Source organism: Plecotus auritus (genome assembly GCF_963455305.1).
Source record: "Plecotus auritus genome assembly, chromosome: 1".
Taxonomy (NCBI): domain Eukaryota; kingdom Metazoa; phylum Chordata; class Mammalia; order Chiroptera; family Vespertilionidae; genus Plecotus; species Plecotus auritus.
The window spans coordinates 32,158,003-32,175,528 of NC_137770.1; the positions used below are offsets into that span (position 1 = coordinate 32,158,003).

Below are 17,526 nucleotides of genomic sequence, written 5' to 3' on the forward strand. Positions count from 1 at the left end.
TTTCTCAACATATTAAATATTCTCCTATTCAAAAGATGAATTACAGATACCTGGTGCTACATTTCAAATTACTTTAAAATAAAGCATGTAAAATATTCTTAAGTACAAGGACTGCACAAAGGTATTTTTACAAATTAATGCAGATTACAAGTTGGAAGTAAATATACCTGTTCTTTTTTAAAATATATTTTTTTATTGATTTTAGAAAGGAAGGAAGAGGGGGAGACAGATATAGAAACATCAATGATGAGAATCACTGATTGGCTGCCTCCTGCACACCCCCTACTAGGGATTGAACCCATAACCCAGGCATGTGAACCTGACCGGGAATGGAACTTTGACCTCCTGGTTCATAGGTTGACACTATGCCACACTGGCTGGGCTAGCTTGTACATAAATTAGCAATGCAACATACAAACAGGAAAAGGAAAAGGCAAAAAATTTAAGAAATGGTTTCCAGTTCTCTATGCTTGGGCAAATCTCTCTATATAAAGCCCTAATATGCAAATAGATAGAACGGAGGAACAACTGAACAACCAAACAACCGGTCACCATGATGTGCACTGACCACCAGGGGGTGCGTGCAGAACATGGTGGGTGTTGGCAGCAGGCGGGATGGTGAAGCAGGTGAGCGGGGGCGCCAGACCAAGGTGGGGTGCCAGTCGCTGTCATTGGGGCGAGCCTCTGGTTGTTACTGAAAATTCTTTGCTCCTGTGTGCCGCAGTCCCACCCGGCGCTTGCACCTGCTGCCAGTGCTGGCCCCACTCACACCCGTGCCGGCACAAGAGCCGCTGCTTGCACCTGGGGCAGACAGGGGGCGGGGGGGGGGGGGAGGCACTGTGGCAGGAGGGGCGGGGTAGGGGTGCGGAGGATGGGCCGAGACCCAACCCCCAACCCTGTGCCCACCGCAGACTCGTGGCCCACAGTTCCTTTCAAGGTGCACGAATTAGTGCACTGGGCCCTAAGTAAATAAATAAATAAATTCCCTATGTGAATCTGGCTTAAGCTATATTTGTTTCTTTACTGAGATTACATGAATATTATTAGATGGGACATTTATGTCTGATCTAAGTAAAGCAAAATGAACAAAAACATTAATCTTAAAGCAATTTAAACAGAAAAACAAAAGAATCTTCCAGGCTTAGGTTGGATATACTAAAATGTAAATTTTTTCCAAGTCATAGAGAATATAGACAAAATATTTTATTTTTTTTAAAAAAGGGGTGGTGGGAGGTGTGAGCCAGTAAAAGGCAATTGGGAATGAAACTAACAAAACTCTCAGGAAAAAAGAACATAAAATTAGTTTAGATAAATGTATTACAAAATCTGTAATCTTTCTGATTTCACTATAACAGTGGTCGGCAAACCGCAGCTCGCGAGCCGCAGCCGTGGTTTGCCGCTCTGTTGACTAATGAGTTTGCCGACCACTGTCATATATTACCCCTTTACCTCTTTGCACACAATATGCCACAATTGCCTAATCCTCACAGCTTCCAACTACACGGTAACATTTAGTCTAGTCCAGTGGTCAGCAAACTCATTAGTCAACAGAGTGGTAAACCACGGCTCACCGACCACTGCACTATAACATCTTGAAGGCATTTAGCAGATTTCACTATCACTGAACATGCCAGTGATTTCTTTAAAAACTAGAAAAGCATGCACATTACTTTCTGTCAAGAAATATAGATCCTGAATGAATTTACAGCAAAGAAAAGAAGCAGACAATGTGATGTAATAGAAACCGCTTGCGATTTAGAATATAGAGACTTGGTGAGGAGCAAATCTAGTACACAAGGTATCTTTGTGCAAACTAGAGAAAGGTATTCCACTCTTGGTAGCCAGATCTCTGGTTCAGTGAGTATAGAACAGGTACGGTGTCAGTCTTCACTCAAACCCTTTGCTCTGGCACTATTCCAACTACATATCCAGATCAGAAAAATTCAAATTTGGCTTGGGGTCTTAAACAGGTGATTTAACAAAGGTTCAATTTCTTTATCTCTAAAATGGGAATTACAGAATCCTGTTAACAGGATTATTATGGGTATTACATAGAATGTTGTTTGCTGTAAGGGACAACATTCTATGTAATACCCATAATAATCCTAAGGGAACACAAATTAACATATACTCCTAACACTAATTTGGTGATCATTCTAGCAGGGGTCCTCAAACTTTTTAAACAAGGGGCCAGTTCACTGTCCCTCAGACCGTTGGAGGGCCGGACTATAGTTTAAAAAAAAAACTATGAACATTTTTTGGTTTATATCTATTAAAATCTCACAGAACTGGTTTTTTGTTGTTCCCCCCCACACCACAGAATGGAATTGGGAATAGATAATGTAGGGATTTTGAGCCATGTTTTATATATATGATATTAATGAAAATCAGATTTCAAGCTACAGATATTAATTTTATTACTATTTTATAAACCTTAATGAAATCAGAAATTCAAAATCTGAAAATTGCTAATTTTGATATAAAAGTCAAAAGGTGAATTTCAAGGCATTTTTAACTGTGAGGCCACATGTAGAATTTTTTAATTTAAAGATTATATCTAAAAACCATGTTGTAGAAACTGGAATTTTTAAGCCATATGCTTTAACTCTACTTGGCTAATAGTAAACAATAATGGTTATATGACCTTACCAAGAAAAGAAGTGTCTTGGATTGATTTCAAAATGCTATTATTTACATCCTCTTATACCCTTCTTCCTTTCTATACATATTTATGTTAAGAGGTAAGAGAAACAAAAGCAAAAACATCTTCTATTATTCTGTTTTTACTCACCTAATATTTTCACAGCATAATGAGGACTTTCTAAGACAATTCCTTCCTCTGTATCAAATATAGGGTTATCTATTCCAGTCTTTGGAGGCATTTGGGCTAGTTTCTTAAGTCTCATGGAAGAATTAAGGTCAAGTTCTTGTTTTTTCCCTTCTTCCTCTCGCCTACGCCTCATGTCCTCCTGTTGTTGCCGAATACGCTCCAACTGTGCACTTCGACGTACAGGCATCATCCTGGTGCCCAAATCTCCAGGGCAGTCAACAGCCATCTCTCGGTGCTTCTGATGTTCCTCTGGTGATGCAAGATCAACATTTTTTACTTCGCCGTCTGATTCCTCAGTAACATGCCCATTCATATGGGATGTTGTCATGGTTATCTATAAAAACCTGTACCACTTTTTATAAATCAATTTTTCCTATAAAGCCAATCTCTTGATTCTGCAGTATAAAATCCATGTTACTTCAAAAGAACACACCACAAAAGACTTCTCACATCATATAATAATGCTATGAAAATGTATCCATGAAGGAAATCTAAGGGGAAAGATGAGGGGAAAAAAGTGTAAGAATCACAATATAAAAGACTTTAAATAGACCACTTCTAATCCCTCGCAATATAGAAAATACCCCACAAGAACATATCAGATTAAATACTTTCATTTTATAGATGCTGCTGAGAAAATCAAGGTGTTCCCCCTGCCACCCTAAAAAAGGTCCCTTCCCAAGAATTTGAAGCATACTGTTATTTTACAGCTGAGAAAAATGATGTATTGAAAGGTTTAACAAAATGGGAAAGTAAGAAAGTTTTGGGTACTAGTTTAGTAGAGAATAAGTTGCTTACAGTATAAGCATGTTTTAATCATCTTTGTAAAGTTGTCTCAACACAGTACTTTACACTCAATTAACATACATGAGATTTAAAAAACTTCCTAGTTAACTGCTAAAGAAACTGAAATATAGCATGTCATGTTGGTGGCCCACTTGAGGTAAAGGTAGTATTCTGGGGGACAATTCACTTTCAGGAGTTTATAAGATGAAGAGATACCCAATGCAAAAGAAACTTTAATTAGCAGCTAAGGCATCTATAGAATAAAACCACAATGAGTGAGAAAAAGACTAGTGGGTATCAGTGTTTATAACTGGTCACATTAACACAAGAATTAGGGTTCTTTATGAAAATCCATTCAGAGAAAATGGTACCTGTTACTATTCAAAAAATATTTTAAAGCCATATCATACAGAAAATAAGAACATGTTGGGCCCTAGCTGGCTTGGTTCAATGGATAGAGCGTCAGCCTGCGGACTGAAGGGTCCCAGGTTCGATTCCAGCCAAGGACACATGCCTGGGTTGCAGGCTTGATCCCCAGTAGGGGGGCGTGCAGGAGGCAGTTGATCAATGATTCTCTCTCATCAATAATGTTTCTATCTCTCTCTCCTTCTCCCTTCCTCTCTGAAATCAATAAAGAAATGTACTTAAAAAAAAAAAAAAAGAAGAACATGTTGGACTCAGAGGCTAAAAAACTGAACTTTAATTCTGGCTCTGACACTTCCTCTAGCTATATGATCTAAGACTAGTCAGTTTCTCCCGCTGAACCTCAGAGTCCTTTGGAAAATTCATTCACAGGATTGTTCTGAGTTTTAAATGAGATAATGTAGCAAGTTTTAAAACTAAAAAAGATATATCAATTCTTAGTATTAATTTGATTCTTATATTTTAAAACTCCTTCAACATATTTTAGACAAGAAAAATATTTTACTGGATGACACTGGCTTTTTATCAAGCCATTTCTTGGTCGTAAAAAGGTAGATTGTTTATATATGTGAAAACCCACACATTAAATCTAATTAGTCTTCCTTTGCTCAAGACTTTAAAAATATTTACAATAATAAACCTACTACCTCCTGGAGTTGAGCATCACTTCAGTAAATAGGTTTTTTAGAGCACATGCCTACTAAGCAAAAGCTGTTTTCAGACAACATTCCTAATGCCCGTCAATCTTCTCTCAAATATCTTGTCCCAGACTGCTTAACACAAACCCACCTAAACTACCAGGAAAACCACTAGACCAACAATCAGGAAAATAGAGGCAAACCACATGAGCCACTTAACAGGGGTGGGCAAACTTTTTGACTCAAGGGCCACAATGGGTTCTTAAACTGGACCGGAGGGCCGGAACAAAAGTATGGATGGAGTGTTTGTGTGAACTAATATAAATTCAAAGTAAAGGAGCGGAGGGGAGAGCAAGAGAACCGGATAGAACAGCCGGATCCGGCCCGCGGGCTGTAGTTTGCCCACAGCTGCACTAGAATTACATTTCACAAGAATTTCGAGAGATTTTCCTGTGTCCTATCCAAATCTTAGCTTCTTTCTTTATATATAGCCATGTGACCTACACATAAATACCTTATCATTAGATTGCCTTTTCATTAAAATAACAGCTGTCAGAATTACAATAGGCAATTCTTAAGTTTTTATATTTTAATTTATGCAAATTCAGCTTATTTGATGTTTTTATTACAAGCAAGCAGAAATTTGTGTAGGAGTTGCTGTAGTACTATGCTTAATTTTAATTTTAAAAACCTAGGTGTGTACATATTTCCAGAAAATTAAAACTCACTTTCTCCATTTACAATATTTACTGAATATTAAAAATCAAATAATTTATTTTTTACTTTATATGCTAGTCTATAAAAATTATGATATGAAATTAAAACTGTCAGCTTAAAAATTGTAAGCTATGTCCATATTCACTATACTAGATCATGTAAGAAAAGACTAGGCCAGGTGATCTGGGTTAAGAGTTCTCATGCTTGCACTATTATTATGCTTATCTACCTGTATCTAGCCTTTGACTCTCAGAAAAATTTCTGCAACCTGTTATTAATCCACTTAAAATTCCATTTTGGTTATCTTGGAGTGTTCATAGTCTACTGGGACAGACAGCAAAGAAAAAGAATGATTATTCTTCCCCAATTGGTTTCTCCCCATTAGATTTTACAGGAATGAAAGCAGGGGATGGCATGATCACAATCACTTTTAGAGAAATAACACTCTGGTAGGAGTGTAGAGGATTGATTATAGGGGGGCAATGAGACCACTTTGAAGGCAATAAGAATTGTGGTACTGAACTAAGACAGTGAAATGAAGAAAAGTTATATTAAAGAAATATTTGAGTTATAGAAGTACTAGAACTTGATGTCTATTTCATTTAGCAGGGCAAGACGAAGAAAAAGGAAGTAATAATAACTATAACATTTACTAAGCATTTATGTGCCACACAATATTGCAAGCACTATACAGTATTCATTCATTAATCTTCATTACAATTGTAAAAGTAAGTCCAAATATGCAAGAAGATGGAGGAATAAGGAAGAGGCCATATCAGCCAAAGGCAAGAAGATAAAAGATTTGGGGAAAGTACAAATAAAGCTAGATGAACTAAAGCAGTCAGCTTGTACAACAGGATAGTGACTAGAAAATTTGACTGGGTTCAACTTATGAAAGGTCTTAAATGTAAGTTCTTAATTTTCAAGGCAGTAGAAAAGCCATCAAAGATTTAGAAAAGAGGGGGTGATTTGTACATAATTGAGCATTTACCCTTGGCTAGGTACTAGAGGTTTATAGTCTACCTACCAAAATGTCCTACAGGGATCTAGAAATTAATGTCTCCAAAATTAAATACATATTTACCTTTAATCTTCTCATAGTCTCTTTGATCCTCTTCCTCTATTCTCAATTCTAATTAATGCCACTATATCTACCCAGTTACCCAAGACAACAAAATGCTAAAAAGATCAGGCTCCAGAATCAGACTGCCTAGGATCTAATCCTTATCTACTCTCCTTTTAAGTCTTTGTCTGCCCATCAAACTAGAAGCCCTTGGAGGTCAGAAACCAGGCTGACTAGTCTCTGGATCTGTGATACTATCCAGCACAGGGCCAAGCAAACAGGAGGCTGCAGGATATGAACCCAGACAGTGGGACTCCAGGGCCACTATCCTTGGATCACTAGGTGAATGGCAATGTCATGAACTAAGACTGAGAATAATAAAGAGAGTGAGAATTAGATAGAAGGGGTGAACAATTAAAGGGTAATATGGACTTAGTTAATATGGATTTAGTTTTGGACACATTAACTGCAAGGTGACTGTAGATCATATAGGTAAATAATCTAATCAGCAGGGATCTGTCTTATTCATTTCTATAGCTCTGATATCTAGTAAAAAAAATTAAAGAAAAAAAATCGATCAAAACTCTTCACATAGTCTACAAAATCAAGAAAATGAATTTTCAGGTTGGCAGGCCAAAGCTGTTTCAATGCTAGCTTCTAACTAGTGGGCAAGGGCTTTGCTTATGTGAATCGGCTATAGGGGAAGGGGGTTAAAAGATGCTAAATAAGCTTCAATAAATACAAATGATTGAAATCAGGTGCCCTGAAACAGTGAGGAATATTAGCCTACTGAAAACTCTACACTAAGAAAGAGAACCATTTGTGTGAGGGCTGGGAAACATAACAGATTAGCAGGAACACAATTTCCTATATAATCAGTATTCTAATTTATAGACAGAGGAAAATGTAAAACATGCACTTCACATGCATAAACATGGTTTGTCGACACTAGTGTCCAGAATTCTAGATTTTTTTTCAATTCATCCTTCCTCCCTTTCTCCCATAAGTAATGCCCTTTGACCAGCAGCTGGGAATTCTCATTTTAAGTGATCAGCATTCCTCTGATTCTGAGGAGTTGGCCTATTAGTTCCCATAGAAACAACTTTTTCAACTAACACAAGATTCAGTCCAAGCATAGAGAAAAAAACTTACATTATGCAAATTGGAAAGGCCTTGTCTACTATTCTCTTAGTTTCTCTTCTCTGGTTTTTCACAAAACTCCAGCTTTCTTACTCTGTAAAACAGGAAAGAGACAATCAAGTATAAAAGTCTGCAATGCTTTTTAGAGAGAGGGAGGGGAGGGAAAGGTTAATTCAATATGATATCCAATTCTGTTTGCAAATGGCTAGGATTTCTTAGTATACTAGTAAGTAAAAATGCAACCCCTCACAATCTCCACTGGACATACATTAAAGTCAATATAATTACCTGAGTAAGTAATGAGAAAGAGGTAAACATAACTGGTTTAAAAGGTTTTAAAAAGGGGTAAGACCCTTTTTGCAGATTATTATTATTTAAAAGAATAACATACTTTTTTATTGATCTTAGAGAGGGGGGCAGAGGGAGGAAAGAAGGAAGAGAGATACAGAAACATCAATGTGAGAGAGAAACACCAATCAACTGGGGAACTGAACCCACAACTTGGGTATGTGCCCTGACTGGGAATCGAACCCAACACCTTTTGGTGTACAGGACGACGCTCCAACCAACTAAGCCACACCAACTAGGGCTTGCTGATTATTTTTCATGACACCTTTGACCTCTAGGTTAAAGCTCAAACAAAAATGCAGTTTTTTGTTTTGTTCTTTCTTTTAATTTCTGGATCAATTTTATACATCGTGAATAGTTTATGATGCCAATAAAATAAGTTTAGAAAATGAGAATATGACAGATGAGAAACAGTTCAGAGAGAGAAATGTTGATGCGACATTGGAGACCAAGACAGAAAGGATCCTGTTCTAATGGAGCTTACATTCTAGTAGGGCAGCAATTTTCAACTGGTGTGCTGCAAGAATTTTAAAACATGTAATACCTGACTATTTAGTCAGGGCACTGCTTTCTTTTCCCTTACATTGTCAAATTAAAAAATAACAACACCTAACACAATAATAGCTGTCTGGTGTGAATGAATCAAAATTATACCTTTTTTTGTCAGATCAGCAAAAAATATATTTTTGGTGTTACAGAATTTTAGTAATTAGTTTATGTGTGCCATGAGATGAAAACAATTGAAAATAGCTGTGGTAGGGCAATAGATAATAAAAAGCAAACACACAATAAGATGACTTCAGATAAATGGCTATAGAAAAAGTAAAACAGGGTAATATTGAGATAGGGTATGGGACTGAACAGCTGCTATTGAAAAAAGCTACAGAAACTGTCAAGAAGAAGGAAGACCACCCCCTACTGGATTTATGGCTTAAAAGCAGCAGAAGTCAGATTGATACAACATGGCGACTAATTTCAACTAATGGCAACCCCTAGCCTCATTATACACTACTTGTAGCCCTGCGCACGAATTGGTGCACCAGTAGCTCTCTGTGGGGCCTGGCCGCTCCACGCCTGCTGCCCAGAGGCTCTCCGCGGTCCAGAGGCCCATCCGCGCCCCGGCCTGGCTACCGGGGTGGAACGCTTGCCTCGTTGCCATGGTGACGAAGCAAGCATTCCACCAGGCTGCTCACCTTGCCCGCTCTCAGTGCCCCGCCCTCCCGCCCCCCCGGGACTGGGGGACTCTGGCGGGGCTGAGAGGACTGGGTGCCGCCATCTTGTGGCTATGGGTGGCGCCATCTTTGTGACGGAGTGATGGTTAATTTTCATATTACCCTTTTATTAGATAGGATTGTAATACATTAATGTGCTAAACGACACACCTTACCATGCCATGATGAAAAACAGAAAGCCCACTTAAGTACACAGAATGGCCAAGAGAACTCCTCTGAGAAATCTCCACCCCTTTCCCAGAAAGATCCTCAATAGTCCTCCCCCTCACTGAATAACCTAACCTCCTATTAAATGAACCTCAATAAAAGAAGCAAATTCTGCTAAAGGGGGAACTGCTTGGCAGAGTAGCCCATTCTCTGTCTCACTACTTCACTAATAAACGCGCTTTCACTTTAAACTCTATGTTGGCTTGTGTTTGAATTCTTTCCTGCCCAAAGCCAAGAACCCACAGTGGGTGGAGAATCCTTGAGTCCCAGGACCCCCAGAACACCTGCATCAATATCTCTATATATAAAAGCCTAAGCAACCGGCCAACCGGCTGACTGACTGGTTGCTATGACACGCACTGAGCACCAGGGGGCAGATGCTCAACGCAGGAGTGGAAACCATAGGCATGAAAACATGGAACAGACTGATGAATCTCAGAGGGAATGGGGGAGGAGGGAGGGCGGGAAGAGATTAATCAAAAATCTTATATGCATACTAGAGGCCCGGTGCATGGATTTGTGCACCGGTGGGGTCCCTCGGCCTGGCCTACAGGGATTGGGCCGAAACTGGTTCTCCGACATCCCCTGAGGGGTTCTGGGTTGCGAGAGGGCACAGGCCAGGCTGAGGGACCCTACCGGTGCACAAATCCGTGGACCGGGCCTCTAGTAATATATGTAGGTAGTGATTTTAGAAGGTGCAACATCAGATAAGATGACCAGGGAAGCCCTATTTCAGGCGGTGATATTTGAGACCTGAACGCCAACAAAGTGAGTACGCTCTGAGAAGATCCAGAAATGTTTCCAGGTTGAGGAACTAGAAAGTACATTTTGATATGGATGTCACCAGGAATCTCAATTTCAACATACATAAGATGTTTCTCGACTTACAACAGAGTCACATAATGATAAACCTACAGTAAGTTGAAAATATGTTAAGTTGAAAATGCACTTACTACTACACTATAGAGTATCAGGTATTTAACCTCATGATCATGTGGCTCACTGGTACTGCCCAGCAACATGAGGGAGTATAGTACCGCATATATTACTGACAGGGGGTGTGTGTGTCAAAATTTAAAATCTTAAGTATGATTTCTTCTAAATGCACATTGCTTTTGCATCATCATCAAAGTTGAAAAATCATAACTCAAAACCATCATAAGTCAGTTTGTGTATCCCAAACTGAAAAACTCTTCACTACTATTAATTATACCATTAGTGATCTCCAAGATCTTTATCTTTTTCAAGCTCTATTATCCAATCAGTTGCCAAGTTGATTCCACCAGGCTTTTAGAACCCACTGAATGGTAATAGAATATGTCAACCCCAAACATGCCACTAAGAAACTGTTAAGAAAATGGGAAGGTAAAGCTAAAAAAAGAAAGAAATGTTTGTAAATTATGTATGTCTGCTGTAACTACTCTTATGACTCAGTAAGTTAAAAATCTATTTTTCAAAATAAGGCAAGAGATTTGACTACTTCAATAAAGAAGGTAGACAAGTGGCAAAAATAATTATTTGGAAAGATATTCAACATCATTAATCTTTTAAAAAATGCAAATTAAAACCACGAGATAGTGACATAAGGATAAATATAAATCAATGAAGTAGCATTAAGAGTCCAGAAATAAACTCTCACATTTATTGACAGAGAAAGACAAATACTGTATGATTTCACTATTATGTGGAATCTCAAAACAACAAGAAAAAAAAACACCAACAACGAACAAATAAGACAAAATTCATATTCAGCCATGGCCAATGTGGCTCAACTGGTTGTGTGTTGTCTCATGCACTGCAAGGATGCCAGTTTGATTCAAGGTTGGGCACATGTCTAGGTTGCAGGCTTGATTCCAGGTAAGGAGCATGCAGGAGGCAGCTGATGAATGTTTCTCTCTCTCTTCCTCTTTAAAAAACAAACAAAAACACTCATATACAGATAACACACTGGTGGTTGCCAGAGGGGGGGTGGGTGTTGGGGATAGGAAAAATGGATAAAAAGGATCAAGAGATACAAACTTTCAGATACAAAATAAGTCATGGGGATGTAATGTACAGCATGGTTACTATAATCAATAATATATTGCAAATTTGAAAGTTGGTAAAAAAGTAAATCTTATAAGTTCTCAGCACACATAAATTTTCTAATTGTATTGGAACAGATGCTAATTAGACTTATTGTGGTGATCATTTTGCAATGTATAAATGTGTAAATCATTATACTGTACACCTGAAACTAATATAATATTGCATGCCTATTATACCTCAATTAAAAAGTAAGAGAAATCACTTAACACCCACTAGGATGACTAAATACAAAAAGACAGATAAGGCTAATGAGGATGTGGAGAAACTGGAACCCTCATACACTGCTGGTGGGAATGTCAAATGGTATAACCACACTGGAAAATAGTATGATAATTCCTTAAAAGGCTAAACCTAAGAGTTATCATATGCTCCAGAAATTCCACTCCTAGGTATACATCCAAGATAAATGAAAACATACTTACATACAAAAAACCTGTACAAAATGTGCATAGCAGCCTAATTCATAATAACCCCAAAGTGAAAAATAATCCAAATCCAAATGTTCATTAACTGATTGGTGAATGAATGAAATGTTGTATATCTATAATGAAATATTATTGGGCAATAAAAAGAAATAAAGTACCAATACATAATACAACATCAATGAACCTTGTAAACAGAAATGAAAGAGGCCAGTCACAAAGGACCTCATACATACTATATGATTCTGTTTATAACATGTCCAGAATAGGCAAATGTATAGCAATAGATAGTAGATTAGTAGTTGCCTAAAGCTGTGGGTGGAGGAATTATGGTTAGGGAGTGCAGGGTTCTTTTGGGGGAGGGGACTGATGAAAATGTTTAAAATTAATTGTGGTAAGCGCTGAATAACTTTGAATATACTTAAAGCCATTGTACACTTGAAATGGATGAGTTGTATGGTATGAATTGTATAAAGCTGTTAAAAAAACAGAATAAAATACCATTACAAACACAATAAAATAGCTAAAATTAAAAAAGACTGACAATTCTAAGCATTGGAGGGGATGCAGAGAAATCAAAATGCTCAAACAATACTGATGAGAGTGCCAAATGGTAGTGAGTTTGGCAGTTTCTTAAAACATCATGATACAACCCACAGATTCCACAAAAGAAAAACAAAAACATAATTTTATTTATAAAAATCACAAAGATTTGTATGGAACAAAGAAGCATTATTAATAACTTAAAATTGGGCACAATCTAAATGTCGTTCAGTTGGCAAACAGATAAATAACACACAGAATACTATCTATACTAATAAAAGAGTAATATGCTAATTAGACCAGATGCCTTCTGGACGTCCTTCCAGACAAAGCCACGGTGGTGGGGGCAGAGGCAGTTAGGGGCGACCAGGCCAGCAGGGGAGCAGTTAGGGACGATCATAGGTGGTTAGGGGTGATCAGACAGGCAGGCAAGTGAGCAGTTAGGAGCCAGTGGTCCCACAGGGATCGGGCCTAAACCGGCAATCACACATCTCCCAAGGGGTCCCGGATTGGAGAGGATGCAGGCTGGACTGAGGGACCGCCCCCATGCATGAATTTTGTACACCAGGTCTCTAGTCCAATAATAAAAAAGAATGAACTAGTGATGATATGCAACAACATGGATGGCCTGAAAACCATAATGCCAGACACTAGAGTACATATTGCATGATTCTATTCATATGACATTTCTAAGAAAGGCAAAACTAGCAATGTCAGAGGAAAGCAGTTTGGTGGTTTCCTGGAGCTGGGAGTGGGAGCAGAAACTGGCTATAAAAGCATGAGGGACTTTTTTATAGGTGATGGTAGTATAATAAAAAATAGATTTCAGTGATATCTGCATAATGACATAAAATTACTAAAACAAACTGTACCCATAACACATGTGAATTTCACGAAATATAAGTATCTCAATAAAGTTGTTTTTATTTTTATTTTTTATTTTTTTTATTAAGGTATTATATGTGTACATATCTTACCAGTGCCCCCCGCACCCCACTCCCATACATGCCCTCACCCACCAATGCTTTGCATCCGTTGGTTATTCTTATATGTATGTATATAAGTCCTTCGGTTGACCTCTTATTTTCCCCCCTCTCCCTAACCTTCCCGATGTAATTTGACAGTCCGTTTGATGCTTTACTGCCTCTGTATCTATCTTTTTGTTCATCCGTTTATAAAGTTTTTTATTATCCCCAAATGAGTGAGATCATGTGGTATTTTTCTTTCATTGACTAGCTTATTTCACTTAGCATAATGTTCTCTAATTCCATCCAGGTTGCGACAAATGGTAAGAATTCCTTCTTTTTTTTTTTTTTTTTTTTTTTTTTCAAATTTTTATTAAGGTATTATATGTGTACAAGAATTCCTTCTTTTTAATGGCAGCATAGTGTTCCATTGTGTAGATGTACCATAGTTTTCTGATCCAGTCATCTGCTGACGGGCACCTAGGCTGTTTCCAAATCTTAGCTATGGTAAATTGTGCTGCTATGAACATAGGGGTGCATATATCCTTTCTGATTGGTGTTTCTAGTTTCTTAGGATATAATCCAAGGAGTGGGATTACTGGGTCAAATGGGAGTTCCATTTTCAGTTTTTTGAGGAAACTCCATACTGTTCTCCACAGTGGCTGCACCAGTCTGCATTCCCTCCAGCAGTGCATGAGGGTTCATTTCTCTCTGCATCCTCACCAACACTTCTCGTTTGTTGATTTGTTGATGATAGCCCTTCTGACAGGTGTGAGATGGTATCGCATTGTTGTTTTGATTTGCATCTCTCAAATAAGTAGTGACTTTGAGCATGTTTTCATGTATCTCTTGGCCTTCCTTCTGTCTTCTTTCAAAAAGTTTCTATTTAGGTCCGTTGCCCATTTTTTTTATTGGATCATTTATCTTCCTTTTATTAAGTTGTATAAGCTGCCTATAGATGTTACAGATTAAACCTTTATCAGTGATAACATTTGCAAATATGTTCTCCCTCACAGTGGGGTTTCTTGTTGTTTTGTTGATGGTTTCTTTTGCTGTGAAAAAGCTTTTTATTTTGATGTAGTCCCATTTGTTTTTCTCTTTGGCTTCCATTGCCCTAGGGGCAGTATCAGTGAAGAAGTTCTTTTGGTATATGTCTGAGATTTTGCTGCCTGTGGATTCCTCTAGTATATTTATGGTTTACCGTCTTATGTTTAAGTCCTGTATCCATTTTGAGTTTATTTTTGTGTATGGTGTAAGTTGGTGGTCTAGTTTCATTTTTTTGCATATATCTGTCCAATTTTCCCAAAACCATTTATTGAAGACTGTCTTGACTCCATTATATGTTCATGCCTCCTTTGTCAAATATTAATTGGGCATAGTGGTTTGGGTTGATATCTGGATTCTCTATTCTATTCCATTGATCTGTATGTCTGTTCTTGTGCCAGTAACAGGCTGTTTTGAGAACAGTGGCTTCGTAATACAGCTTAAAATCTGGTATTGAGATCCCTCCTACTTTATTCTTCTTTCTCAGGATTGCTGTGGCTATTCGGGGTCATTTTTTATTCCAGATAAATTTTTGGAGAGTTCTTTCTAGGTCTGTGAAATATGCCATTGGTATTTTAATAGGGATTGCATTGAATCTATAGATTGCTTTGGGTAGTATGGACATTTTAATGATGTTGATTCTACCAATCCATGAACATGGTATGTTCTTCCATCTGTTTACGTCTTCCTCTATCTCTTTTTTCAGTGTCCTGTCGTTTTCCGCGTATAGGTCTTTTACCTACTTGGTTAAGTTTATTCCTAGGTATCTTAATTTTTTTGGTGCGATGGTAAATGGGATTGCTTTTTTAGTCTCTCTTTCTGTAAGTTCACTATTGGTGTATACAAATGCCATAGATTTCTTGGCATTAATTTTGTATCCTGCTATATTGCCGAATTAATTTATTAAGTCTGTTAGTTTTTTATGGAGTCTTTTGGGTTTTTTATGTATAATATCAAGTCATATGCGAATAAGGACAGCTTTACTTCTTCTTTTCCAATTTGGATGCCTTTTATTTCTTCTTCTTGTCTAATTGCAATGGCTAATATTTCCAGTATTATGTCAAACAGGAGTGGTGAGAGTGGGCATCCCTGTCTTGTTCTTGTTCTTAGGGAAAATGGTTTTAGTTTTTGCCCATTGAGTATGATGTTAGCTGTAGGTTTATCATATATAGCTTTTATTATGTTGAGGTATGATCCTTCTATTCCCACCTTGTTGAGAGTTTTTATCAAGAAAGGGTGTTGGATTTTGTCAAATGCTTTTTCTGCATCAATTGATATGACTATGTGATTTTTATCTCTCAATTTGTTTATGTGATGTATCACGTTTATTGATTTGCAGATATTGTACCATCCTTGAATTCTGGGGATAAATCCTACTTGGTCATGGTGTATGATTTTCCTGATGTAGTGCTGGATCTGATTTGCTAGAATTTTGTTGAGGATTTTGGCATCTATGTTCATGAGGGATATTGGCCTGTAATTCTCTTTCATTGTGTTGTCTTTATCTGGTTTTGGTATAGGGTGATGCTGGCTTCATAGAAGGAGCTTGGAAGTGTTCCTTCCTCTTGAATTTTTTGGAATAGTCTGAGGAGGATAGGTTTTAGTTATTCCTTGAATGTTTGGTAAAACTCTCCTGTGAAGCCATCTGCCCCTGGGCTTTTGTTTGCCAGAAGCTTTTTGATGACTGCTTCAATTTCTTCCATAGTTACTGGCATATTGAGCTGTTTAGGTTCTTCCTTATTGAGTTTTGGAAGGTTATATTTTTCTAGGAATATGTCCATTTCCTCCAGGTTGTCCAGTTTGTTGGAATAGAGTTGTTCACAGTATTTTTTAACAATCCTTTGTATTTCGGTGGGGTCTGTTGTTATTTCACCTCTTTCATTTCTGATTTCGTTTATTTGGGTCCTCTCTCTTTGCTTCTTGGTGAGCCTAGCCAGAGGTTCATCAATCTTGTTTATCCTTTCAAAGAACCAGCTCTTTGTTTTGTTGATCTTTTGTATTGTTTCTTTGGTCTCTATGTCATTTATTTCTGCTCTGATCTTTATTATTTCCTTCCTTCTGCTCTTTTTCTAACTCTTTGAGTTGTAGGGTTAGGTAATATATTACCATTGTTTCTTGTTTTTTGCAGTATGCTTGTAGAGCTATGAACTTCCCTCTCAAGACTGCTTTCGCTGTGTCCCATAGATTTTGGATTGTTGTGTTTTCATTGTCATTTGTTGCCATGATGTTTTTTACTTCTTCCTTGATCTCTCTGGTAACCCAGTCATTGCTTAATAGCATGCTGTTTAGTCTCCATGTGTTTGATTTCTTTGGATTATTTTTATTGTAGTTTAGTTCGTTTTATGTCATTGTGGTCTGAGAAGATGCTTGATATGATTTCTATCTTCTTGAATTTGAAGAGACTTTGCCTATGTCCCAACATATGGTCTATCTTTGAAAATGACCCATGTGCACTTGAGAAGAAAGTATATTCTGTGGCTTTGGGGTGAAATGTTCTTAAGATGTCAATTAATTCCATCTGGTCTAGTGAGTCATTTAGGATTGATGTTTCTTTGCTGATTTTTTGTTTAGAGGACTTGTCCAATGGTGATAGTGGGGTATTAAAGTCTCCTACTATGATTGTATTGCTGTCAATCTCTCCCTTGATATCCTCCAGGAGATTTTTTATGTATTTGGGTGCTCCTGTATTGGGTGCATATATGTTTACCAGGGTTATTTCTTCTTGTTGGATTGCTCCCTTTAGTATTATGAAGTGGCCTTCCTTATCTCTTGTTATGTCCTTCACTTTGAGATCTAATTTGTCAGATATAAGTCTTGCTACTCCAGCTTTTTTTTCAGTTCCATTTGCCTGGAAAACCTTTTTCCATCCCTTCACCCTCAGTCTGTGTGCGTCTTTTTTTCTGAGGTTGGTTTCTTGTAGACAGCAGATATATGGGTCTTGTTTTTTTTTATCCAATCCATTACCCTATGTCTTTTGATTGGGGCATTTAATCCATTTACATTTAAAGTTATTATTGATAGGTACTTGTCACCATTTTTATTCTTTACCCCTGTGTTCCTTCTTCGCTTCTTTTTTTTTT

The 17,526-nt window shown here is 37.7% G+C and overlaps 1 protein-coding gene across 4 annotated transcripts in view; it reads right to left on the minus strand.

The window, feature by feature from the left end:
- The window catches only part of PALS1 (protein associated with LIN7 1, MAGUK p55 family member), an 88,693-nt gene that overhangs the window by 46,535 nt on the left and 24,632 nt on the right, over positions 1 to 17,526 (minus strand). For 2 of the 4 annotated variants that reach the window (XM_080683996.1, XM_080683997.1), the window contains 2 exons: positions 7,610 to 7,691; positions 2,792 to 3,079 (listed from right to left, as the gene is read on the minus strand). In XM_080683996.1, coding sequence (XP_080540122.1) covers positions 2,792 to 3,056 — 265 coding nt within the window. In that variant the 5' untranslated portion in view covers positions 3,057 to 3,079; positions 7,610 to 7,691. Of the gene's footprint in view, positions 1 to 2,791; positions 3,322 to 7,609; positions 7,692 to 17,526 lie in introns of all 4 variants that reach the window. The other 2 variants (XM_080683994.1, XM_080683995.1) reach the window with 1 other exon arrangement.